This window comes from Pseudophryne corroboree, chromosome 4 (genome assembly GCF_028390025.1).
Source record: "Pseudophryne corroboree isolate aPseCor3 chromosome 4, aPseCor3.hap2, whole genome shotgun sequence".
NCBI classification, from domain to species: domain Eukaryota; kingdom Metazoa; phylum Chordata; class Amphibia; order Anura; family Myobatrachidae; genus Pseudophryne; species Pseudophryne corroboree.
This window is the reverse complement of record NC_086447.1, coordinates 756,787,174-756,814,881: the sequence shown is the minus strand read 5'-3', so window position 1 is coordinate 756,814,881 and position 27,708 is coordinate 756,787,174. Positions and strand designations below refer to the sequence as shown.

General features: G+C 40.3%; 1 protein-coding gene and 1 long non-coding RNA gene across 5 annotated transcripts in view; one reads left to right on the top strand and one right to left on the bottom strand.

The window, feature by feature from the left end:
• LOC134910317 (uncharacterized) overlaps window positions 1-224 on the bottom strand; it is a 103,348-nt gene extending 103,124 nt beyond the window's left edge. Inside the window, exon 1 of the long non-coding RNA XR_010176168.1 lies at window positions 138-224. This is a non-coding gene — a long non-coding RNA (uncharacterized LOC134910317). The remainder of the gene's footprint in view (window positions 1-137) is intronic.
• Window positions 4-15,757, top strand: NKX2-2 (NK2 homeobox 2). 4 transcript variants are annotated; one of them, XM_063918188.1, is made up of 4 exons: window positions 4-208; window positions 9,198-9,870; window positions 10,754-11,062; window positions 14,747-15,757. In XM_063918188.1, exons 2-4 carry the CDS (start codon window positions 9,609-9,611, stop codon window positions 14,887-14,889), a joined length of 714 nt encoding a protein of 237 aa, XP_063774258.1. In that variant the 5' UTR covers window positions 4-208; window positions 9,198-9,608; the 3' UTR covers window positions 14,890-15,757. The 4 variants fall into 4 exon arrangements, with proteins under 4 accessions (XP_063774258.1, XP_063774259.1, XP_063774256.1 ...); XM_063918189.1 differs by having other exon boundaries at window positions 10,754-11,004; window positions 14,747-14,823; XM_063918186.1 differs by lacking the exon at window positions 14,747-15,757 and having other exon boundaries at window positions 10,754-11,366.
• The last annotated feature ends 11,951 nt before the right edge of the window (window positions 15,758-27,708 follow it).

The following is a 27,708-nucleotide window of genomic DNA, read 5'->3' as shown; positions in this document are numbered from 1 at the left end:
AAGAGACATGTGGGTCAATTGAAGAGAAGGACAGATGTATTTGCACAGTGAGAGAAGTGCAGTAGAGTGTCAGCTCTTGCACCTAGAGTGCAGCAAATCAGCTACCTTATCTGTCTCTGCGCCTCCTCCTTACTTACCTTTGGGAAGCTGAACAACATCACTGCCCCAGCTGTTCCCCTACTGGCTCCCTCCTTTCATCTGCCACCAGGTGAGATGATTTTCTCTAGCTGCACTAAACTCTCACATCTCTATTCTTGAGCAGTTGTTTCCCCTGAAAGACGGGATTAATATTTTGCAAGTGCACAAAGAGGCTGCAAATCGTTTGATGTAAGCTGTAGATTGCAAAATAAATATCTAGCATCATTTTATGGACTGCAAGCCTGCAAATGTTACTTATAAATTTATGTGATCTGGGTTTTAATGCACCCTCAATGACGTTATTAAATAACACGTGGGCGATTGTGTATTTTTTAAAAAGGATTTTTTTTTTTATCCCCATAGGATTTATAAAAGGTGGAAGTTCATCTCTTAGGGGCAGCAGGTGGTTCCACCATTGTAGATGGACTGTATAGTGCTCAGATAACGTCGCTGTTGAGCGGTGATTTAGTGGAGCGTTGGAGAAGACAGGTGAAGACTCATTAATAAATGGCACTAGTGCTGTGCAGATGGCGTGTTGGAGATAACCGTTTAATAAATCAAGCACAATTCTCTGTCAAGTTGTTCTGGGTTTTATAGTATGTGTATTTTTAGACAAGATCTGATGGGTTATGGCATGTGATTGTGCATTTTTCTTTTATGCAAGTTCTTATTCTGTAAATGAATCTTCTAATTTACCTGCGTTATTGAAGCATCAGTCTGTATCAAGAATGCATCTGTTTCTGACCTATACTGTAGAGATGTATGGGTTTCCCGCATCCTGTAGAACAATTTAATATGTGAGAAGAGCAGGTTGCCTTTGCCGTGTCCTGTCATGCTGGAATGGGAGAAAGAGGATGAGAAGAATTGGGCAATTCTCTTTTGAGTCAGTAGGGACCGCTGGAGGATCAGTAATGTTGCTCTATGTTCAGCATATTTATCCTAAACTGCATTTCTACCAAGACGATTTCTTCCCTGTGTTATATCCATCATGTATGATGAATGCAGCGCCATTAACTTTATGAAGAGCGCATATATTGAATGAGCCTTTCTTTGCATGCATTCTCCGTATCTTAATTTTCCATAACAAATCCTGTTTATCCCATGCATTGGATATCACATCCAATTCGTTTAAAGGTGTGTATCTCTGTATACTTCATTCATTATCACAGCTTGGCTCAATCCTCTAACAAATGTTCTGCAGGGGCCGTTTTATACCAACCACATTTAGATAAGGCTATGCTGCAAGCATTATATTTCATTATATAGAAATAACGTGAAATCGGGCCATAAAATGCAGCGCTTTATCGTGCTGGACTTGAAATGACTGTTTCCTTAGGGAAAATTACGCTGCCTATAATCTCCTTGTGATATATTTAATCAATTCTAGAGCAGAGAAGATGAATAAAGCCAAAATGTTTGCCTAAAGGAAACAACGACTTTGATTTTCATATTAAACACTCATAATGGACAGCAGATAAAACAAACACGCCCGCGGGCGATGTCTCAGCTTTGCGTTGTATGTGTGTTTGCCGCGATACAATAAGCGGGCGCTGCTGCATTCATTAACGTTGCCTGCATTGTGCGCGAACTCCCAAATCTTTGCTACAAATTGGATTTAGCTTAAGTCCCCCTCTGTAGCCTCAGGATGCACTGTCCACATCCTGGAATGTGTCTGATACAAAGAAAATACTGATTTTTTTCACTACAGTTTATTACCTATTGTGTTCTTAGGATGGTTTTATATACCTATCTTCTGTGAGAAAAAGAATAGAAAAAGAATAGAAATGGCAATTTAGATCTTTGTATTTGGAACAAATAATTAATATCTTGTCAGAGATAGTGCCTAAGGTGCCATGAATTTCATTAGAATTTATGGATGATAAACTACATTTATACTAACCCATCTCGAGAAGTGGAAATATATATTTGTATTTATATATTTATCTATCTATACGTGTGTGTGTGTGTGTGTGTGTGTGTGTGTGTGTGTGTGTGTGTGTGTGTGTGTGTGTGTGACTATCTTATAGATAGACACACACACACACACACACACAGATTGTATTATGTTAAATGTAATGTGTTAATGGTGCAATTTCCTTGGAGTGAATGCGTCCACCAATGTGGAGTTGGGTAGATCATGGTCTTTATCAGACTTGTTAAAGCCAGATTAACACGTACACAATCCTGTCATAGTTTTGTTAATTAGTAACTGGCCACTTAATGACCTACAATTACTTATTCCTTTATTCTGTATTGCGTGTGAGAGATTTTTTTTTTTAAATGCGAATATTTAAATAAAATAATAGAAGCTAAATATTTCAGGTGACTCCTCGGTGAGTGTATTAATAGCAGCACGATTACCGATCACCTCGTTATTGTTACACCTTTTAACTCATCCTTTCTATGTCAATCTGAGAGCTGGCAGTGGTGTACGTCTTTGCTTTGTGCTTGTCTTATTTATAAACGCCTGTTTGCTGCTGAGATTGTCTCAGGAATAATTGTCAGCGCTAAATTGAACTGTGTGTTTCGTCCAAGTTGGTTTTTAAGTGTATCAATCGGTCATAGATGGGAGTAGAGTACCCGGGCCCCACAAAGCTTTTGTCAGCATCTCTAATCCTCAACAGTGCGTTAAGGTGTAATGTTTTGTTTGTCTGAAGTGAATGGATGAATAAAAAATAATATAAAAAACAATTGCCTGCACCTTAGAACTATTCAAACAATACTGTAATCCACGTGAAGCTTGTTATCTGTTGTGTGTTTTGTAATGAGCAGCGGGTCAGCCTTATATGTCATCCTGTATGAGATATAATGATGCTATTGAGCACTTTAATGAACGAAATTACACAAGCTTTATCAATCCACATCCATTATACTCACATCAGATATTAAAAGTATATGTCAAGGAAGGACCGACAAGGCAACAGCAGCATGGCAATGAGAATTATTTTTTTCATCTGCCATCAAAAAAAAGTGTTTATATTGTAGTGCACCCTGTATTTTACCATTACAACTTTTGGATGTTATTTAAGAAGCTGCTTGTGTTTGCTATCACCCCATAAAAATACATGTCGGAACAACTTTCATTAAATAAAAATATACAGTGATGCACTTCATGCATTTGTATGAGATAATCTTCTGATACATGGGGGAAGAAACATGCTCTAAAAATGCTCTGGCGGTGTTATAATCCAATTGTCAAAAAAAGACAGGTCATTATCAAGGAACTTTCAATACATAAATAGGAAAATAATGGTGAGTAAGGGAAAAATAGGTTTTAAGAGAGATTAAGAAATAAACCCATAGAGAGACAGAGACAGAGGACAGGCTGGGGAGCGAGAGAATATTGGAGAGATGAGGAGAAGAAGAGATGGAGATGGGGGGAGATAGTAAAAATGAGGGATGAGTGTAAGTGTCAGAGAGGCAGAATAATGGGTGCTAGGGAGACACGATAACGAGACATGAATGAGGGAGGTTTAAAGGACAGATGTTGATGATAAGAAAAAAAATACGTTTGATATTCAGAAAATATATTAATTTACAAGAGCAGAGAATATATTATCGAGCAGGATTGGATTCAAATGTATGCAACGCTCTTCATACTAAAGTAAGAAAGAATGGACTTTAATAGAGGGAGAGAGAATAAAAATAGAGCAGACGTGGGAGCGATTTGGACATAGAGATCTATTGATTAATAGAAAGGCACCCTACTCCAGCCTAAAAGACTGATCACTTGTGTTAAGCTACCTGTAAAAGTAAACAGGTAAATACAGCAGAGAGCACTTGACTTTAAGTGCAAACACTTATCCCGATCACATCGCTTTCCTCCTTGCTCACTTGTTCAAATAATCCCACAACTCTCTCAATCACCACACAACTAACCCTATCCGTACTCTATGTGCTGGTTCTACCCAAATACCTACTCTCTAATACCTCTACTTACTGGCTCACCACAAACACTAACCCTCTGCTTCATTTATGTACTTATTCTTCCCAACACTAACCTTCCGCTTCATTTATGTACTTATTCTCCCCAAACATTAACCCTCCACTTCATTTGTGTTCTTATTCTTTCCAACATTAACCTTCCGCTTCATTTATGTACTTATTCTCCCCAAACACTAACCCTTTGCTTCGTCTATGTACTGATTCTTCACAAACACTAACCCTCCACTTCATTTATGTACTGATTCGCCACGAACACTAACCCTCTGCTTTATCTTTGTACTTTTTCTCCACAAACACTAACCCTCCGCTTCGTCTATGTACTGTTTCTTCACAAACACTAACCCTTTGCTACCTCTATGTAATGGTTCTTCCCAAACACTAACCCTCTGCTTCAACTATGTACTGGTTCTCCCACACAGTAACCCTCTGCTTCATCTATGTGTTCACAAACACTAACCCTTTGCTACCTCTATGTAATGGTTCTTCCCAAACACTAACCCTCTGCTTCATCTATGTACTGGTTCTACCACACCCTAACCCTCTGCTTCATCTATGGACTGGCTCTCCCAACACACTAACCCTTTGCTACCCCTACGTAATGCTTCTTCCCAAACACTAACCCATGTGCTTCATCTATGTAATGGTTCTCTCCAAACACTAACACACTGCTTCATCTATGTCCTGATTCTCCCCACACACTTTGCTACCTTCATGTAATGGTTCTTCCCAAACACTAACCCTTGTGCTTCATCTATGTACTGGTTCTCCCCAAACACTAACCTTTTGCTACTTCTATGTAATGGTTCTTCCCACACACGAACCCTCCTCATCTACTGTAGATGCTGGATTATCCCAAACTCTAATTAACACTGTGCTTCATACATGTACTGGTTCGCTCCAGACACCAGCCATCTCCTACCTGTGTGTTCTGCTTCTCTCCAAACACTAATCCTCCTCATCTATGCACCTGGTGACCCCAAACACTATCCTATTGCTTTATCTATGCATTGGTTCCTCCAAACACTGGTCCTCCTCACCTATGTACTGGCTTTCCCCGCTGTGGCCCTCTGCTTCCTGTATATACTGTACGAGTTTTTCCAAAACACTAGCCCTCTGCTTCTTCTATGTTCCGGGTCACTCCGAATATTACCCCACTGCTCCATCTATGTACCGATTCACACCTCCGCTTCATCTTCAACTACTGTATGTACAGGTTACCCCAAACAGTAGCCCTCTATTTCATCTATGTACAGATCACCCCAAACATTAGCCCTCTACATGATCTATGTAGCGGGTCACCACTCCGCTTCACCTAGGTAATGGTTCTCCCAAACGCCAGCCTTCTACTTCATCTACTGCATGTCCAGGTCACCCCAAACACAGTCTCTCTGCTTCTTCTATGTATTGGGTCACCAATGTTGTGTTTTTGGCTATATTGTAGAAAGTGCCAGAGAAATATATAAATTACATAATTAATTAACTTGGAATAAGATGATCATTAAGAGATGGCAACAGCAGGACACATTGGTTCTTCTGTGGGTGACATCAGTACACAAGCCATTCCCAGATGATAAACTTAATACTCTTACAGAGTATTTAATATATGCATCTGATATTTATATATAAATCTATAGCAACTTAATAAAATAGTTCCTATTCACCTAGCTCCATATATGAAGATAGAATAGCTGAGAGCACTGCTAATGTTAGATATTAATGTTTCACTTCCAAAAACAGAAACTGTTTAACAAATCCATGAATTACTTTGATCACTGAATGGGGGCTATTCCTCAACTGAACACCGATCCTAATATAAGAAGATGAGTTGATCATTATCACTGCAGTATCTTTGTCTTACTCCTCACAGCAACGTCAATGTTCAGAATATAACATGAGTGAACACTGCGATTGTTTTACTAAACAATTTTTGCACATGATGACACAAATTTGTTTAAAAGAATTACTAATTTATAGGGTAACGCTATGTATATATAGTGTGTGTGTGTGTGTGTGTGTGTGTGTGTGTGTGTGTGTGTGTGTGTGTGTGTGTGTGTGTGTGTGTGTGTGTGTGTGTGTGTGTATATGCTACTATTATAGTGTGCCTAAGTTTAATGTTAAAAAAAATCATCTATTGACAGCCACACATTTGCGCAGCCTATAATATTGTACTGCAGTATAAACTCATGTTATGCTCTTTACGTGCTACTTAATTTGTATAGCTCTAAATGGATTTTTTTTTTAAAGTAACACAGAATCCAACCAGTAGTTACTCCTCGTAACAAACTATTAAACACAACAAAAGGGGGCACATAAAACGCAAATACCGATTCATCGTTCATCTTAACGTCTTGCAATTATTCCCTGCAGCCATTTGAAGGGTATTGCATAGCCGGTGAGTAATTACCTTCTTCAGTATAGTTATGTTTTGTTTCATATATGACTCCTAAAATGGCATTTAATATGATGCTTAGTGGGGAAGAGGGCAGTTTAGAGTCATATGACTCAGACAGGCCTGATACTTACTTAAAATAAAATACTACTCATCGCCTAATTCTCAGTGCTTGTAAATTTGAAAAAGGGCTTACAGCTATAGAATGCACTCTTAAAATGCTGGATTATGAGGTTGACTACTTTTCCTGTCGGTCGTTTAATGCTTGATCCCACCATAGCAAATGAGTGGAGTCCTCTTGTGTGCTTTGTATTTACATTTGGTGTGACTAATAACTGCCCTGTCCTTGTACCGAAAAATATATTTACCTATCAGGTGGTCCAAGGGAAAATGGAACAAGTTCTATATAACACCGAAAAAGTAACAGATTGGTTTGCTTGGTGTTAATGAGATGTAACAAGACATCATCTGATCTTTCTGTCAACAGCATCTCCACCCATAATTCCACCATTATGCAGTTCGTTTAGGAGTGAGCCAAGATGTTGATAGAATAAACTCCACTTGTGACAAGGATATCTCGATTTAACTAGTCTGTTTCATTTTTTTATACATATATTTTTAAAGTATGACAAAAGTAATTATGTAGATATTTTAATTAGTATAGGCTAGAAAAAAAAATCAATTGTCAATATAGATTAGCATTATCTGGTATAATATTGCGTTGGGATGGTGCATAGGTGTACCAGATCTGTTTTACCATTTATTAGATGTGATATACGTGCTAATAGCCTCTGTTACACACACACACACACACACACACACACACACACACACACACACACACACATGTTATTTTATAAGCAATAAGTAACTTAACCATTTATTTGCCAAGTGAACTTGTAAAGTGGCCGAGTACGGGTTAATGCTGAAGCAGGGCTGAGAAATGAATGAAGAGATAGCCCCATTGAAAGAGGTTGAATGCCATGACAACTAGCAACAACCTCAGATTTATCCCAAACAGTTAGAACACATTGTAAGAGGGCGTCAATCATGTATTATTTCGCCACTAAAATAAATGCAAAAACTGAGCCCTGACAAAAGCATCCAACAGGAGCCGGACATTTGTCTACATTTCGCCCATTGTCCGCAGCTTAGCAATCGGTTTGTATTTGTATTTGCCCGGGTCCGACCACCCAGGATGCTAAAACCCAATGCATTGTCACACACATCACATACTAGATGGGAGGCACAGAGATACTGAAATCAGCTGATCAACAATAATCCATTAGTTTTTTTTCCCCCCTCTCCGAGTCTCAAAGACCTTTTTTCTTTTTTTCTTTTTTGCTTGCAATACAGTTGTGGGAGAAAGTCTGAGAATTTCCCCAGACCACCACCCCCAAGACCAGCACCGGCAGCCGCCTAACTGTATGCAAATCTTTGGTCACTAACCTTATGGCTGCCCTTAGAATATGTATCAATAATATGGAACAATAAGGAACAATACACTGAAGTTACCTCTGCTCATTTTTTTTTCTAGCAAAAAGACATTTACTCTAAATTACTAAATAATACAAAATTAACAATAAATTGTAAAGTGAGTAATAAGGCACTAGATAGATAGATAGATAGATAGATAGATAGATAGATAGATAGATAGAAGCGCACACATATAGGCCGAATAATAGGGCACAATAGGCATTTATAACATATATATATATACACACACACACACACACATATATATATATATATACACACACACACAAGTACTATATATATATACGCACACACACACAATCACAAATACGTATATAGTATATGTAACGATGTCGTTTTATTTCGATTTAATTAATGGTATTTGAGAATATTGCTAAATGTGCATTTTTCTTTTTAATTGGATAATAATAATAATAATAATAATAATAATGCACTTATTTTATCTCAGTCGTATTTACCATCATTAATAGGATACACATTGCTTTAAATGGTCGCATTTTCTAATGAAAAACCTTCTAAGTTTTATGAGTCAGTTCATTTTTTTTTTTTTAAAAAAGGTTACTGTGCCAGGAAGACATTACAAGAGCTGTGGTTTACCTTCCACAGAGTACAAACCTCCCACACAAGCCAGGATACAGAATGATTACATTTCTCCACACTTTGGTTTATTTTGGAGCAAAGTCGAATTAATTACTTACTGTTTAATTTATACTACTCATCCTTAAGCCCCAACCACAATATTGACCTAAGCGGTTTACATAAGTTGGTCTCTTGCCATTTCAAAAGCATCTTGTTTAGGTAACAGCCAATATCTTGAATAGGTCTTCTTGCCACTAATCTAGTTTAGCTGTTTCTGTAAATACTCAATATTCTGCCTGGCTGCAAAGCTCCCTTCTCCCTACAGCTGCGAAGAATGAGGATGAGTGCAGGGAGAGAGACAAGAGAGGGAGACAATTTGTTTAAACGTGGTCTCAAGTGTGGAGAATATCAGCTACTTGGAGGTCCTTTGTATGTAAATACTATGTAAAAAGGCCCTCCCCATCTTTGTAATTAATTGACACGTTATACCACTCATCATGTGCTGAAGCACCAATGGTAAAGGCGCCGATCTCCCCAAAACCCACAATTTCACATCTGCAAACACTGTCTTCATCCACTTGACTCCCAGGACCCGCCCACACGTGGCCAAGCTTTCGCGATTTTAATGTACTTTTTCTCCTCTCTGCAGGTTCATGTGTGGGGACCAACCTTATATGGACTGATCACTCCAGCAATGGCTTATTTTTTTCAGGCAGCAAGCAACAGCTCAGTGTGCTTCAGCCAGACCCTGAAGTAAGAGCACTTTGGCATTTTTCCTGGAGTTACAAACTATTTCAGAGGACACTCTCTGATTATCTCCCATCTGCAGCAGATCCACACAGCGCTTCAGCCCCTGCCTGTGATCCCTTCTGTGTGTGGTGCTGCTCCTTTTCCTGTTGCTGTTGTGGCTTTTTTTTTTTTTTTTTTTTTTTGCTGCTGCTGTTCCTGTTGCTGTTTGGTTATTTATTTATTTTTCCTCCTATCCTGATTTTTTTTCTGTTGCAAAGAGGATTTGTCATCTCTGGTGATTCAAGTTTTCCTGCAACCATTTGAGTAGAACATGTCCTCTATCACCAACACAAAGACTGGGTTTTCTGTCAAGGACATTTTAGACCTGCCTGACACCAATGATGAAGAAGGATCCATTACTGAGGGGGCGGATGAAGACGCAGAAGCGACTGAGCCCCCCAAAAAATCTGGAGGTTTAGGGCAAAGCAGCATAGATACCGTGCAAGGTCTGCCTTTGAAAAACCCATTCTATGACAACAGTGATAATCCTTATACACGATGGCTGGCTACTACTGAGAGCATCCAGTATTCCTGTAAGTACCTGGCACTTAGGCTGTCCTACCCTGGTTGTTTGCTGAGCTGTGTTATGTGATGATGAATTTGGCTGTGTATGATCAATCTGGAAAATATAGGCATTATTTGGTGTAGAATCCCCCCGCCCCACCCCCCAGTTACATTGCATGCCATATCCCTCTGTTATCTCTTCAAATTCCAAATGAAACAAAAAATAAGCGATAACTAGCAGTTTCTGAGACACAAGCTGACACATTCCCCTCACAGAGGGACCTTTGTGTGTAGTTGGAAGATCAGACTTGTTGGCAGAATAAAATGTCTACACGAGGTTGGGGCTGTGCTCATCAATGAACGAATTGTTGATTATTCTTTAAAATCAATCCACGTATCTAGGACAGAAATAGTCCCTGCAGCCAGTGAGAGCAACTTCTAAACTTCTCATCATTCACAGGTTTATTATGTTTCTCAAACGCCTAAAAGCCTAGAGTGTGCACAGCTATGATATGTAGGCGAAGCGTCAAATGCCTTCTCATAGATTGATATCGTATAGACTATTCATTTTATGTAGACATGCTGAATGATGGACATAGAGTGAGGTGTATGTTTGTGTCTGTACACATACGTGTGTGTGTGTGTGTGTGTGTGTGTGTGTGTGTGTGTGTGTGTGTGTGTGTGTGTGTGTGTGTGTGAATATATATATATATATATATATATATACATACACACACGTATGTGTACAGACACACACATTTATATAGTAACATGTGTGCAGTTTATGTATTTGCCTGTGTGCAGTGTATGTATTTGCTTGTGAATGGAACAATTACCATAATAATGTTCTGTAATTTGCTATATGTATTGTTACTTCTTGATGGTCACATCCATCCTCATTTATCCCTGCAGTGCACGGGTTTGCATCCAGCAATTCCCAACAGGACTCCTCGCCCAAATCCCCTGAACCCTCTGCTGACGAGTCCCCAGACAACGACAAGGAAACTTCAAGCAATGCGGACTCTGGGAAGAAAAGAAAGAGACGGGTGCTGTTCTCCAAGGCACAGACTTATGAACTGGAAAGGAGATTTAGGCAGCAGAGGTACCTCTCAGCCCCTGAGAGAGAGCACCTGGCCAGTCTGATCCGGCTCACACCCACACAGGTGAAGATCTGGTTCCAGAACCACAGGTACAAGATGAAGAGGGCACGGGCAGAGAAAGGTATGGAAGTCACTCCTCTACCCTCCCCTAGACGGGTGGCAGTGCCTGTCCTAGTCAGGGATGGCAAACCATGTCACACGCTCAAAGCTCAGGACTTAGCAGCCACGTTCCCGGCTGGCATCCCTTTCTCAGCATATAGCGCCCAGTCATTACAGCATATGCAATATAATGCCCACTACAGCTCTGCCAGTAACCCCCAGTACCCAACAGCTCATCATTTGGTTCAAGCCCAACAGTGGACTTGGTGAACTTTTATTTACAGACTGCTGCAAAAAGTTGAAAAAGACTGTTGGGTAAAAAAAAGAAGAGTTATTATTATTATTATTATTATTATAATTATTATTATTATTATTATTATTATAATTATTATTATTATTATTATTATTATTATTGATCTTATTATTATTATTTTTGCGTGTATGGGGGGGGGGGTTATTATTTTTTCTATTTCTATGGGAGGTAAAATCATCCTCAAAACATTATCCTTCTGGTATCTTGTGCGCCATGTTTACAAAACTGAACCATGCCAGTGACCCTGCCTACCTACCTACAAGTTCAAGAGGAAAATAATTCTGCTTTTGTGATTTATTTTTGAAAAAAAAATTTCATTTTTTTTTGTACAGTATGTTTGTGTGCTGTAGAGATGTTGTCGGTCAAATATAAAGCAAGTGGGATCACTTTACAAAAAAAAATAGAGAATTTTGTTTCCTTAATTTTATATGAAACTTTAAATATTTATGGCCATGTATAAATTCTGGCGAACTATTAGCTTTTTTTTTGTAAATATTTGTGGTTATTGTCATCAGTAACCTTCAGGGCGTTTTTTATGCAACTGCATCCCCAAAACAACGCAACAACAAAGATACATTTCAAAGTCATCTACTTAGAGATATACAACTGATTGTTATGTATGGTTTAAAAAAAAAAAAAAAGAGGAAAAATAAAAAACGCATCCTTGGGAGATTTTCAATTTTTATAAGAATTTTAATAAAATGATGTTTTAAAAAATAAAGAATTTGTGTTTGACTTTTTGGATAGGAATTAAAATATTAACTGCTGCTGTGCAAGCCAACCTCGCCTTTCTGAATTATTATTATTATTATTATTATTATTATTATTATTATTATTATCATTATTACAGTAGTAAAGATAGGCAAAGGCTTATTAATATTTGTATGTGAAAAGATTCTGAATAGAACCACCATGTGTAACAGCTACACCTAGTCCAAGACTAAACAATAAAAAAATGGTTATTTATTTTTACCATTGTTAAGTTTCTAAAATGATGTTATTTTTAGTGCCATCGGTTTGGTTGGTTAGAATTGCTTTATTTATCTATGTGGAGAGGCAGTAGACCCACTTACTATAATCAGCAAAGAGATCCTTCAGCAGGGAAAGCTTTCAATCTCTCACAATATGAACAGCACTTAATGTTGGATAATTTACACAAAGTGGAAGAAACCCTTTTTTACTTCATGTGACTTAAAATATTTGTTCTAGGATTTATAATACATTTTCTTTTTTTTCTGCTATTTCCATTTCTTTCCTTTTTTTTTCTTACTATTTTTGCACGGATAATTGTCTCATAATAACCTTCAAATGAGTGAAACTTTAATATACCATATAGTAAGGCAAATTGTTATGGTTTAACTAACTACAAGTGTGTTTAGTATATATTATTTTGTATTCAATGTGCTAAATTATTCCCTGGGTTTAATTGTAAATTTTAATTGTACTTAAATTGTTTTACGTAATATGACGATTACTTAGATATTAATAGCGATAGTCTCCCAAGGCGAAAACTCTCCAAATGTTAGGCTATTTAATATCCTACACATAAAAAATGGCAAGTAGATAGTCATGAGTGCCTGCAGAAATGTAAAGTTAGAATTCCTAAATGAAAGGGTTATCGCTATAACACTTAATTCAATTGTGGCAAGATTATCTATCTCCAACCCTCCCTGGCACTCTGTGAGTCAGTGTTAAATGTGTTTTAATAACTAATTGTAAGAGGTAATCAAATTTACATGTGGGATGCACAAATTAACCTTGTATCTAATGACAAATAATAGGTCCTTAGGTATTTTATCTACATTATCCTGCAATGTTAAGTTTCTTTAAAAAATGACACACAATAACACACTTTTAAAAATATATTCCATTTCCGGAAAACAAGTGTGTGTGAGTGAGTGAGTGAGTGAGTGAGTGAGAGTGTGTGTGTGTGTGTGTGTGTGTGTGTGTGTGTGTGTGTGTGTGTGTGTGTGTGTGTGTGTGTGTTATTTTGTGTTGTTCTCCACATTCCCTTTATGTATGAAGTTACATTCTATGTAACAAAATACAGTATATTATAGACACATGGAATATATATATATATACATACACATATCTCACTATATATGTGTGTGTGTGTGTGTGTGTGTGTGTGTGTGTGTGTGTGTGTGTGTGTGTGTATATATACACATATATATGTATGTACACACACACACACACACACACACACACACACACATATATATATATATATGTATATATATATATATATATATATATATATATATATATATATATACTGATGGTTATGCCTAGCTATTTCAAATTAGGCTACAAAAAAAATCCCTTTGACTTGCAGCTTGTACCTGAGTCAATAAAAGCAGGCAAGTCTTGTGTGGCCCTAACCCCACTGGCCTTAAATCTTACACTCTAATGGGGCAGTTTGTGCAGTCTATCTTTGAACAATATACAGTAGACATGACAAAACAACACAAAGAGAAAGGCTGATAGTTGAGGATGTAAGAGGCGTGCATATTAAGAAGGCCAAATGAAAGCTACCCATGGGGAACACAGAGAAAGATAGTGTTTTTTTGCCTCTCTATTCTTTTTTTCCTGGTTGCCATTGAATTCGTTTATCAGTAGCAGTGCATCCCAGAGTCAGGGTGAACTGTCCTAGCTGTTTTGTTGTGCCTGTCAGTTGGCTCCATTGTGATCCAACTTGTACACGCTGTATTCCATATGGACAGCTGGGCTGAGGGAGGGTGGAAAGACAGTCTCACAAAACCCAAATTGTGTCCAGCATTCAAAACCAGCATTGTTGTCTGTGAAAGGAAGACGAATTAAAAATTCGTGCTATATTTATTCGTGTGGAAGAAAAAAAAAGCCTAAGGGATAACAGGCCTCCTTTTTGTCAGTGTCCTCTGACAAGTTTGTCCTTCCACAGGAAATTAGACACTGTCTCTATAGATACAAGACCATAAATAAAATGTCACTTTATGGAAACATCAGAATTATAGTTTCGCTTCTATAGGATTTCCATACATTTAATTTTATAGTATATGTTTTATATATTTTTGTTAGTTTCAAATATTTATAATACATTTTTTTATATATACTTTTAATACCATGAGAATTTTTTTTAAATAATTTAAAAGTATAAGATTTTTCATACTTTTAGTAGTATTTTTTTTAAATATATTTAATACTATAAGAAATATGTTGTATACTTTTAACAGTGTAGGGTTTTTTTTAATATTTTTATAGTCTATATACTTTTCATAGTGCCCCCAATGCGTCATGATTTATATAATGCTATGCGGCGAATCTCCTGCAGCAAATTGTACATTAAATAAAATTCTAGTGGTGCAAGTAATTATTAGATCTGACCCATTGTATCCGTGTCTTCCTTTTTAGTGAGGGCAGAACTGTCGAAGAGAATATTGGATCAACTGTACCTAAGATTTCTGACTATAGATGCACCTGCTGCCACCTGTAATCGGTTTAGTCTGTTACATATTAACAAAAGTGTTGGGAAAATCGATATAAACCTACAATAATGGACAAGAAAAGAAGTGATTCTACTTGTTTCACACACATAGGAGTAGAAAAAAAGAGAGAGAGCGAGAAGGAAAAAAAATCTGGACGTCATAATTAATTGAATATTTACATTGACTGCCGGATACAATGTCTTTTGTATATCAACATTTTTCAATGCCTCAATTGTGTTCTGTCCTTCAAAATAGCACAAGACAGCAGAGCGCTGACAAATGAACTGGGAAGTATTATATTACACACACAAATGTAAAACACAAGTAAGGAGCCGAATTTAAAGATTTTTTTTTTCTTTTGGTAAATGAATTAAAGTAAATAATCCCAAAAGGGGAAATTATGGTTTGTTAAATATCCACCAGATCCCGTTGCTTTGTGGATCGGTAACTAGCTTTGTATAAATTGATTAGTAGGTATTTCAGGTTACACAGAGGGAAGGAAATTGGAACTTGATTTTTTTCGGGTAAGGAGGCTAATGCAATATTGGGAAATTGGCGTTGAAATTGGATATATAGTAGTTAGGAGCTTTAATACTCTTCAACACCCTTCAGTGTTTGTTTGAGCTGGAAGTCAAACGTTCAGTGGATTTTATTTCCTAAAATGCTGGCAAGATCAGAGATAACCCAGTAACAACGATAACACGAGTTAACACCTTGGCATGTTGCTCTCTACCTATTGACCATTAGGCTTAGACCAAACCTTAACTGTGGATCTTCGCGAAAGAGTTTGGTCAATGAAAAAGCTAATCCAATATTTACAAAAGTACAATGACATTTCTCAGTTGTAATTATGGGGGGCAATTACTGAGTGATTGCTTGAAGTGGTAAAACAAATGCTTGTTATTGTGGGGTGAGTGAGGAGTGGAGGGGGGGGGGGGGGTGCATTGTGTAACTACAGTACATGTTTCTATTAGTGTAATCCTGAACCCCTTGGCTGCCATGGAATGTGCGAATGGAAAGGGATTAGAGGTATGTTACATCGGTACAGAAGCTAAATGTCACCATTGTTTTGCAGTTATTCTATACAATATTTGAGGAGGACATTTAACCCTTTAATCTGCAATATACAATATGCCCAGTAATAGAGACATACGCATAACACGGTTCTTAAATATTTAAGTAAAATATGAAAAGTGTTGCAATTTTTCTGTATATTTAGTCCTAGTTTCTTTATTTAATTTAATTTAATCGTATATATTTAGAATTTATTTGTTAGCAACGAATAAGGCTTGAGGATCCAGTGACTCTCCAGTTGGTGTGAAACTACAAGTACCAGTAGTACTTAGGACAATATGGGCTGTAGGATTGTATAGTTGTGTGTGGTTTAGGGTGAAGCTATGAGTATTGCCAGGAAATATACACTTGTGACTGCATGAGAGCAGACATAGAATGACACTGTAACAGGCTGTATATCATCTCTCTGTCCTAGCCAACATCCCCATAATACAGCCTCATCTCCAAAGCACTCTCCAGCCTCCGCTATCTCTGGAAGGAAGCAATCTAGTTTTATTGCTTTTTAAGGCTTTGTTTTGGGTCAACATTATTAATACGATAGCAAGATGTAATCAGGGGGACTAGTAAAACGCAAAACCTATTTTAAAGAGAAACTCGCCTTTTCCCCACCAGGGGTCAGCAGAGCTCTGTACAAGAATATATGCTGCCAGCTGAGCTACCCTTGAGATAAATGGTTTAATTTTCCGCTGAACACATATTTGTCTTAAAAACCACCTTTAGTACTCATTGTACTAACAAAACTGTACAGGAGCTGGAAAAAGACTTTATACCAGGCTTAGGAATGTCCGTGACCAGTCTTGCTGGAATTTGCAGTTCCTCTGTGTGTGTGTGTGTGTGTGTGTGTGTGTGTGTGTGTGTGTGTGTGTGTGTGTGTGTGTGTGTGTGTGTGTGTGTGTGATAGATATATATATATATATATATATACATACATACATACATAGAGGTGATAGCATGTGGATATATTTGTTCTAACTGCTGTACATTTGATTCGTAGTGGAATATATTTAAATATGAAATTGGAATACACCGAACACGTCTTAATGGTGCGGTAATACTGCTTGTAAAGGAAATGGGAAAAAAAATGTGTGATCGAGACTGTAAAGCACGAATAGGAAGCGCTCGAATTTTCGCGAAGACAACCATTTTATAATTGTTTCAATGCGATTTCGAATTTTTACAGTATAATTCTCATTTCCAAATTGTCATTGTGCAAACTGAAAGACTTCGCTTAGATCGAATGAATATATTATTGCATGTGATTTATTTTATTGCATTACACTCGGCATAAAAACAGCCGAAGCAGTCTCATTTCAAAGAGTGATTTTACACTTGATATTGTTACACAAGAGTGCTTGGTGTACCGCAAGGTTTCTTCAAAGTCCATCCGTTCGTTAAAACCAAATCAAATAAATGTGGTGCAATAGTTTGCCCCTGCATTGTGCTTCGGCTAATTAAGCAGTAAATATTTCCATCCTTCCAGCCTATTTCACCTGCATAAAGTCAATGCCTACATGTCAGATAAACAGCTGAAAGTAAATGTAATTTTATTTATGCCATAAAACTGAATTAAATATGTAAAGAGTTTAATAAAGGTCAGTTGGTTGCATTTAATTTATCAGCTTGCTACATGGCTTGGAAGAGGATTTTTTTATTTCTGTATTAAACAATGACTGGCTATTTTTTTTATTATTATTTTTTTTTTGTTCTTATAATTTCTTATTGGCTTGATGGATTGAACTAGGATATATTAAACTCTCTGTATCGTTTTACCTAGTTTGGAAATCAAAGATTTGCTATTCTCTGATTATACCTCTGATACCCCAGGGATCTGTACTTGGTCCAGTTCTCTTTAATATCTTTGTTGGTGACATTGCAGATGGTATTGAAGGGAAAGTATGCCTTTTTGCAGATGATACAAAGATATGCAACAGGGTAGACACACCGGGAGGGGTAAAACAAATGATTAATGACCTAGGTAGGCTTGAGAAATGGTCAAGAACGTGGCAACTACAGTTTAATGCTAAAAAAAATGCAAAATCATGCACTTGGGTCTCAAAAACCCAAAGGCTAAATATAGTATCAAGGGTACTATAATGGAAACTACTGAGTAGGAAAGAGATTTAGGAGTCACTATTTCAAGTGACTTGAAGGCAGGAAAGCAATGCAACAAAGCAATGAGAAAGGCAAGTCAGATGCTTGGTTGCATAGGGAGAGGAATCAGTAGCAGGAAAAGAGAAGTAATAATGCCACTGTATAGGTCATTGGTGCGGCCTCATCTGTAATACTGTGTCCAGTTCTGGAGACCATATCTCCAGAAGGATATAAATACATTAGAGAGTGTACAAAGAAGGGCAACTAAAATGGTGCATGGCCTACATCACAAAACTTACATGGAAAGGCTAAAAGATCTTAACATGTATAGTTTGGAGGAGAGAAGGGAAAGGGGGGACATGATAGAACTTTCAAATATACCAAGGGTCTTAACAAAGTTCAGGAGGGAAACATTCTTCAAAGGAAAAGAAGTATTAGAACTCAAGGGCATACATTGAGACTGGAGGGGGGAGGTTCAGGGGAAATTTAAGGAAAAATTACTTCACAGAAAGGGTAGTGGATAAGTGGAATAGCCTCCCATCAGAGGTGGTAGAGGCTAAGACTGTAGGGCAATTTAAACATGCTTGGGATAGGCATATGAATATCCTTACAAAGAATTAAGGTTAAAAGGGGTTGAGATTGCCTAAAGGATAAAATAAAAAAGGGGCAGACTAAATGGGCCAAGTGGTTCTTATCTGCCATCAAATTCTATGTTTCTATGTTTCTATACAGTAGTCAGTTGTTGTTTTTTTCTTTTCTTTTTTTTCTTTTTTAATTTATTTATCTTTAAGGATTACATTTAAAATAGTAGCCGGAAACTTGGACTTTCCAGAAGTAGGACTTTGGGAATGAAGGAATTCCAATAAGAGGTAAACAAACAGCTGGCCTCAGGGGGTCGCAATAGGATAAGAAATACCAGATATGTTTCCTAACAGGATCACAGAACACTTGCTCAATACAATTTAGCCTAGTACAGAACATATATTATCTGCATTTCCAGTTTTATCCGCCAGGTGGCGCGTCCATCTTTTGAGGCCTCATTTGTTCTTCAGCAATTATCCCTTGAGGCACAATGGAAATAACATGTTGCCTTAAACTGTCATAATATTTACAAACTAAATGATATCTGATTCCAAATGCATTTAGCTGAGAGCACTACTTGTATAAGGCTCTTCTGTTACTTGTGTTTTGTTTAATACACACCCATTATCAGTGGGGATATTGAGGAATGCCTTTCTAGTACATGACCACTGCTTTTTCTTTCCAGATGTATAGTAGACTGCAATTCATTTTTATTGTGCTTAATGACCTAAATATGCGATTTAATTTATCTCATTAAACCATACAGCAATTGACTTTGAAAAAGGAAAAAAAAAAACATTATTTTCAAGATGATGATGATGATGATGATGATATAATTCCGAGGTGTATAAGCAACTAAATGAAAGAAGATGACTACTGGAGAATGTTGAGAGGAAAATATGGTAGCCTGCAAACAATGACTGAACATAAAGTAAATTACTAAAGACGTAGTTTTTAGTACAATTTAGTAAATCCGTGTTTGCTTCCTACATTTAGAGTTGAAGAAAAATGTTAAAATAGTCTTTTTTTCCTTGTCACATAACCTGGTTAAGCTTTGGAAGCAGATATAGGTCCATTAAACTGGTACAATCCATATATATTTAATAAAGAACCGCACTATTGCATATAGCGTTTTATAGAGGATGACAGGAGCACCAAGAGTAAGTGGTTACCAGGACCAAGTCAGTGAGCAACAGAGGAGTAAAAAGTATTGTGTGCCTACATCCCCCGAATGTTGCACTGCCCCTTTGTGGTGCCATAGCATCTCCTTGGCTTCCCAATATGTATGAGTGGGTGTGGCTAGGCTCCCCAATTGCCACACCTTCTTAAATGTTCTATGTCCAGGAACTTTTCACGGAAGCCCTGGATGATAGAATAAAAGCACCAATTTTAGAGAGAGATTTATCAAACCTTCTACAGAGGACAAGTGGAGATGATGCGCAGAACAACCAATCAGATTCTAACTATCATTTTATAGAATATACTAAATACATGGTATTTATAATCCGATTGGTTGCTGTGGGCAACATCTGAATTGGTACAAAATGGAAAAAAGGGGGTATGATCAAAGGCGCCTGAATGGGTGGGAAGGGAAAAAGCGGGAAGGGATACAGGGTATGCGAGGTAATTACTTGGATTATGACATAAACAAAATAAATAAATGTAATTAATTTCAACAATACTTGATGTATTCTTCAAACGGGTCTCAATCAGAACGTCCGTCTATGGTAAGAAGCCTCAATGGATATATAAAATAGAGAAAATAAAAGAAAGACCAATGTGTAGTATGTTTAAAAGAGTCTATAAAGCAGTGGTGTCCAGAAGATGGAGCCCTGGTGATTGGGGAACTTGATAGCAGAAAGGACAGGGTCTCACCACCAATTCTTTCGAGAGTAGGGACGTACCAAGACTCGGGTCCCTTTTAAACATACTACACATTGGTCTTTCTTTTATTTTCTCTATTTTATATATCCATTGAGGCTTCTTACCATAGACGGACGTTCTGATTGAGACCCGTTTGAAGAATACATCAAGTATTGTTGAAATTAATTACATTTATTTATTTTGTTTATGTCATAATCCAAGTAATTACCTCGCATACCCTGTATCCCTTCCCGCTTTTTCCCTTCCCACCCATTCAGGCGCCTTTGATCATACCCCCTTTTTTCCATTTTGTATTGATTCTCACCTGTTGTTTGGGCAGGTTTAGGGGTTTGATTGGGCAGACTTTCCCTGCGCCAGAGTTCACCACCCACTTTTTCTTCATAACATCTGAATTGGTCCACTTTATAAAGCTTAATAAATGAAACCCCCAACCACCACCTTCTATGTGTTTTAAACATTCGATTTCCCCTCACAAAATGGAAAATGTGCTCACAGATGCAAAGGAAAGGTATTAAGCATCATCTTAGGTGTGGAGATGGTCAGTATTTTTTCTACTGAAAAAGCTATCAGTATTATACAAAATAGTACTCACCCTCACCTAAACTCAGCTCAAGTTTCCTGAAGGTATGATGCCCAGGTAAGTGTCTCCTCCATGTAGAAAGTAGCTGAAATGTAAGAGCCTGGTAATATAAGTTCCAGACAGTAGTGTTAAAACTTACTAATGATAACAGCAAAATAACTTATTGTTTCCAAAAAGAGGTGACGGTACCTGATTCTATCGAGTACCATTAGAAAAAAGTACTTGACATAACTTTGGGTGGGAAAACACAAGATTGTTGTTTTTCTGTTGGTTTGTGGTAACGTAGCTGTGCTTGAAATGTATGTATTACTGCATGAGTATATTACACCCATGCCAAATGCATCTTTGTCATGCTGAATGGGTTAACATTGTCAAAGTCGAAAAATATTGCAGTATACACATCACGTACGAACTACACACAGATGGCCTCCGCGCGTGGACTTGTTCTGCTGTGCGTGCACATATTTGCAATTTGCGTATGGTCGCTCCCGCGGTCGTGCGCATCAGTGCGTGGTATGGGTATTTATGGTAGAGTTTGTGAACGCATGGAGAGCTATCAAAACACGTTTCATATTTAATCCAAATAGTGCACAATGTACACAGTCTCCTTGCATCACATCAGAAAGTAATAGCTGTTTAGATGGTAACAGAACAAAGGGATTCACCTTTACAGAATAGGAGGGGACAGAACAAGGTCATAAGGTGGTGTTTGGTATCCAGCTGTAGGGTATTTTAAGGGTAACATTCCGGTGTTGGTTTGAGGAAGATCACATGTTCCTGCGGATAGTTATGTGCAGAAGCAGAATATAGATTTCTCTTACGTCCTAGAGGATGCTGGGGACTCCAAAAGGACCATGGGGTATAGACGGGATCCGCAGGATCTTGGGCACACTAAAAAGACTTAAGACTGGGTGTGAACTGGCTCCTCCCTCTATGCCCCTCCTCCAGACCTCAGTTAGACTTTGTGCCCAGGAGTGACTGGATGCACACTAGGGGAGCTCTCCTGAGTTTCTCTAGGAAAATACTTTTTGTTAGGTTTATTATTTTCAGGGAGCCCTGCTGGCTACAGGCTCCCTGCAGCGTGGGAGTGAGGGGAGAGAAGCAGACCTACTTCTGTGAGTTTCAAGGCTCTGCTTCTCAGCTACTGGACACCATTAGCTCCAGAGAGTTCGATCACTTGGTGCGCCTAGCTGCTTGTTCCCGGAGCCACGCCGTCACCCCCTCACAGAAGCCAGAAGTCAGAAGTCGGGTGAGTATGAGAAGAACAGAAGACTTCAGGACGGCAGAAGACTTCAGTGACGGAAGGTAAAGCACAGCGGTAACGCTGTGCTCCATGCTCCCACACACATCACCAACGGTAGTCACCGGGTGCAGGGCGCTGGGGCGCCCTGGGGGGCATGTTACTGAGGTTACTGAGCCGGCAAAAGATCGTAGGTGCCAAAGCACTTTATTACAGACCCCCGCAGGGCATTTTTTGTATGTTTAAATTTGGCGGGCCAAAGCCGCCGGGAAGGGGGCGGAGCTTCGGTCCGCGGCTCACTCGCGCACCATTTTCTCCCTACACAGCACCGAGGGAGAGACGCTGCCGGGACCTTCACGTTTTCTGCAAGTATAGGGGGCATCTCCAGTGGGGAGCCGCTGTGGGGTACCAGTTGTGAATTATAAGGCAGCGCTGGGTACACTTAATCTTCTGTGTCCCAATACAGGCGCTGGGGTGTGAGCTGGCATACTCCCTCTGTCTCCTCTTCTGAGCTGAATTGTGGGCCTGTCACCTTGCTGAGACGGTTCTGGGTGTTTTGGGTGTCGGTACTGCGTGTCGACATGTCGGAACCTGAATGTTATTCACCAGAGGAGGTTATAGGAGGTGGGGATGCGGGGCTAGAGCTAGCACTGTCGACGCAGCCGACTCCTGATTTACTAGCACTCCTTACTACAATAAATTCCAATGTAGCTTCTTTATCTAAGAGGTTAGATAAGTCTGAGTCACAGACTCAGGTGTGGAAGAAATCTATGGAGGAGGCTTTATCTCAGGTACAGACCCCATCCGGGTCCCATAAGAGGCCTTTTACTCAGGTAGGGGATACGGATACCGACACGGACTCTGATTCCGAGGTCGATTTCACTGAGGCGGCATTACATCCACGTTTGGTTAAGAGTATTCAGTACATGATTGTGGCTGTAAAGGATGTGTTGCAGATTTCTGATGAACCTGCGGTGCAGGAAACAAGGATTTGCTTATTCAAGGGGAAGAAACCTGAGGTAAAGTTTCCCCCCTCTCATGAAATTAATACTCTTTGTGAAAAGGCTTGGGAATCGCCTGATAAGAAATGGCAGATTCCCAAGAGGATTTTTATGGCGTATCCTTTTCCCTCTGATGACAGGGAAAAATGGGAGACATCTCCAACCGTTGATAAAGCTCTATCCCGTTTGTCTAAGAAGGTGGCGCTTCCGTCTCCTGACACGGCAGCTCTCAGGGATCCGGCGGATCGCAAGTTGGAGACGTGTCTGAAGTCCATTTTCGCTAATACGGGTGCATTGCTCAGACCTGCTGCGGCGTCGGTATGGGTGAGTAGTGCTATTGCTAAATGGGCGGAGAATTTAGCTAGTGACATGGATACTCTTGATAAAGATAATGTCCTTCTAACTCTCGGTTATATTAAGGATGCTGCAGATTACCTGAAGGACGCGGCAAGGGACGTCTGTCTCTTGGGATCAAGGACCAATGCCATGTCGATATCTGCCACAAGGGTCTTGTGGATCCATCAATGGAATGCTGATGCCGACTCCAAGAGGTCTACGGAAGCTCTACCCTTTAAAGGTACGGTCTTGTTTGGGGACGGCCTGGCGGACCTAGTCTCGGCCGCGACTGCGGGTAAGTCCTCTTTTCTTCCTTATGTTCCCACACAACAGAAGGCACCACATCAGCAAATGCAGTCCTTTCGTCACAATAAATACAGGCGTGGAAAGGGTTCGTCTTTCCTCACCTCAAGGGGTAGAGGACGGGGAAGAAAAATTCCTGCAACCTCAGGGGCACAGGACCAGAAGTCCTCCCCGGCTGCTACCAAGTCCACCGCATGACGCTGGGGCTTCCCTGGGGGAGTCTGGACCGGTGGGGGGCCGTCTTCAGGTAATCAGCCAGGTCTGGATTCAATCAGACCTGGATCCTTGGGTGTTAGAAATAGTGTCTCAAGGATACAAACTGGAGTTTCAGGAGATGCCCCCTCACCGGTTCTTCATTTCGGCATTACCAGTGGTTCTTCCGGACAGGGAGGTGGTCCGGGCGGCCATTCTAAAATTGTGTCTACAGAGGGTCATTGTTCCCGTCCCTCCGTCCCAGCGGGGGGAGGGGTTCTACTCGAGCCTCTTTGTGGTACGAAACCGGACGGTTCGGTCAGACCAATTCTAAATCTAAAATCCCTCAATCCATACTTGAAAGTCTTCAAGTTCAAGATGGAATCCCTTCGAGCGGTGATTGCCAGCCTGGAGGGGGGGATTTTATGGCGTCAGTCGACATAAAGGATGCCTACTTACATGTGCCGATATATCCTCCGCATCAGGCTTTCCTCAGGTTTGCGATACAGGATTCTCATTACCAATTTCAGACATTGCCGTTTGGGCTTTCCACGGCTCCGAGGATTTTCACCAAGGTCATGGCGGAAATGATGGTTCTTCTTCGCAAACAAGGGGTTTCAATTATCCCGTACTTGGACGATCTCCTGATAAAGGCGAGGTCCAAGGAACGATTGCTGACAAGTGTAGAGTTGTCTCTATCGGTTCTGCGACAACACGGATGGGTCCTCAAATTGCCGAAATCCCAGTTGCTTCCGACCACTCGGCTTCCTTTTCTGGGCATGATTCGGGACACGGAGTTACAGAAGGTATTCCTTCCAGAAGAAAAGGCTCTGGAATTGCAGACGATGGTCAGAGAACTTCTGAAGCCGACGAGAGTGTCGATCCATCATTGTACTCGGGTTCTGGGGAAGATGGTTGCGGCGTACGAAGCCATTCCATACGGCAGATTTCACGCCCGCGTGTTCAGTGGGACTTGCTGAGCAAATGGTTTGGGTCTCATCTACACATTCACCGGAAGATAAGTCTATCTCCCAGAGCCAGAATTTCTCTCCTGTGGTGGCTACAAGCTCATCACCTCCTGGGGGGACGCCGAATCGGTATCCAGGATTGGGTACTTCTGACAACAGATGCAAGTCTCCGGGGCTGGGGCGCAGTCACCCAAGGAAGAAATTTCCAGGGAAAATGGTCGCTCCAGGAAGCCTGTCTCCACATAAATGTTCTAGAGTTAAGAGCCATTTACAAAGGCCTGCTCCAAGCAAGAAGTCTTCTTCAGGGTCGACCGGTCCTGGTACAGTCAGACAACATCACAGCGGTTGCCCATATAAACTGGCAAGGCGGAACGAGGAGCAGAGCAGCAATGGCGGAGGCCACAAAGATACTTCGCTGGGCGGAACAACACGTCAGCGCACTGTCAGCAGTTTTCCTACCGGGGGTGGACAACTGGGAAGCGTATTTCCTCAGCAGACACGACCTCCATCCGGGAGAGTGGGCTCTGCACCAAGAGGTATTTGCAGAAGTGACAAGACGCTGGGGAATTCCGTTGATAGACATGATGGCGTCTCTGCTCAACAAGAATCTCCCGAGGTATTGTTCCAGGTCAAGGGACCCACAAGCCACGGTGGTGGACGCCCTGGTGTCTCCGTGGGTCTTCCAGTCGGTGAAGGTGTTCCCTCCTCTTCCTCTCATTCCAAAGGTGCTGGGGATCATTTGTCGAGCAAGGGTTCAGGCGATTCTCGTCGTCCCAGACTGGCCAAGAAGGGCCTGGTAACCGGATCTTCAGGACTTACTGGTGGAAGATCCTTGGCCGCTTCCTCTAAGAGAGGATCTGTTGTGACAGGGTCCATGCGTGTTTCCGGACTTACCGCCGCTGCGTTTGATGGCATGGAGGTTGAGCGCCAGATCTTAGTTCATAATGGTATTCCCAGGGAGGTCATTCCAACTCTCATTAAGGCTAGGAAAGAGGTTACGGCGAAACACTATCACCGTATCTGGAGGAAATATGTTTCCTGGTGTGAGGTTAAAAAGGCTCCTGTGGAGGAGTTTCACTTGGGTCGTTTTCTCCACTTTTTACAGGCGGGTGTAGATGCAGGCCTGAAATTGGGTTCCACCAAAGTGCAAATTTCGGCTTTGTCTATTTTCTTTCAAGAAGAGTTAGCTGCCCTCTCAGAGGTTCAGACTTTTGTGAAGGGTGTAATGCATATCAATCCACCGTTTGTACCGCCTGTAGCGCCATGGGACCTTGATGTCGTCTTACGGTTCCTCATGTCTTCCTGGTTTGAACCTTTGCGGAAGGTTGAATTAAAATTTCTCACTTGGAAGGTTGTTATGCTTTTGGCGCTGGCATCTGCCAGGCGAGTATCGGAATTGGCAGCTTTATCTCATAAGAGTTCGTACTTGATTTTTCATGCGGATAGGGCGGAATTGAGGACTCGTCAACAATTTCTACCGAAGGTGGTTTCGTCATTTCACATTAACCAACCTATTGTGGTTCCGGTAGCTACGGAAGAAGTGGCGATTCCAAAATCTCTGGATGTTGTAAGAGCGTTAAAAGTTTACGTTTCTAGGACAGCTGTTACTAGGAAAACTGAAGCGTTGTTTGTTTTGTATGCGGCCAACAAGGTTGGTCATCCCGCGTCAAAACAGACTATTGCACGCTGGATTTGTAGTACGATCCAGCAAGCTCATTCTTCGGTGGGGTTGCCGGTGCCGAAGTTGGTTAAAGCCCATTCTACCAGAAAGGTGGGCTCATCTTGGGCGGCTGCCCGAGGTGTTTCGGCACTACAGCTTTGACGAGCGGCTACTTGGTCGGGTTCGAACACTTTTGCTAAATTCTATAAGTTCGATACCCTGGCCGATGAGGACCTGGCGTTTGCTCAGTCGGCGCTGCAGAGTCGTCCGCACTCTCCCGCCCGTTCTGGAGCTTTGGTATAATCCCCATGGTCCTTTTGGAGTCCCCAGCATCCTCTAGGACGTAAGAGAAAATAGGATTTTGGTACTCACCGTTAAATCCTTTTCTCCTAGTCCGTAGAGGATGCTTGGCGCCCGTCCCAGTGCGGACTATTACTTGCATTATATATTTTCTTACTGGTTAAGTTAGTTTGTACACGACTTGTGTATTGGTTTGTTGCAGCTGGTTGCTGGAGTTTTATGCATACTGTTATCTGGTTTGGCGTTATTCCGGTTGTACGGTATGTTTATGGTGTGGGCTGGTAATTTGGTAGCCCTTAGTTAAGACAAAAATCTTTCCTTGTAATGTCCATCTCTCCTGGGCACAGTTCCTATAAATGAGGTCTGGAGGAGGGGCATAGAGGGAGGAGCCAGTTCACACCCAGTCTTAAGTCTTTTTAGTATGCCCAAGCTCCTGCGGATCCCGTCTATACCCCATGGTCCTTTTGGAGTCCCCAGCATCCTCTACGGACTAGGAGAAAAGGATTTAACGGTGAGTACCAAAATCCTATTATAAACTGTATTTACTGTACATTATGTATGCGGCGGGAATCCAGAGGAGACCACCCACAAGAACAGTTAGAACAGACATCGCCCACCAATTCAAATCGACCTATGACCTCTCCTGTACTGTAAAAGTGCATTCCTGTGTCCAATGG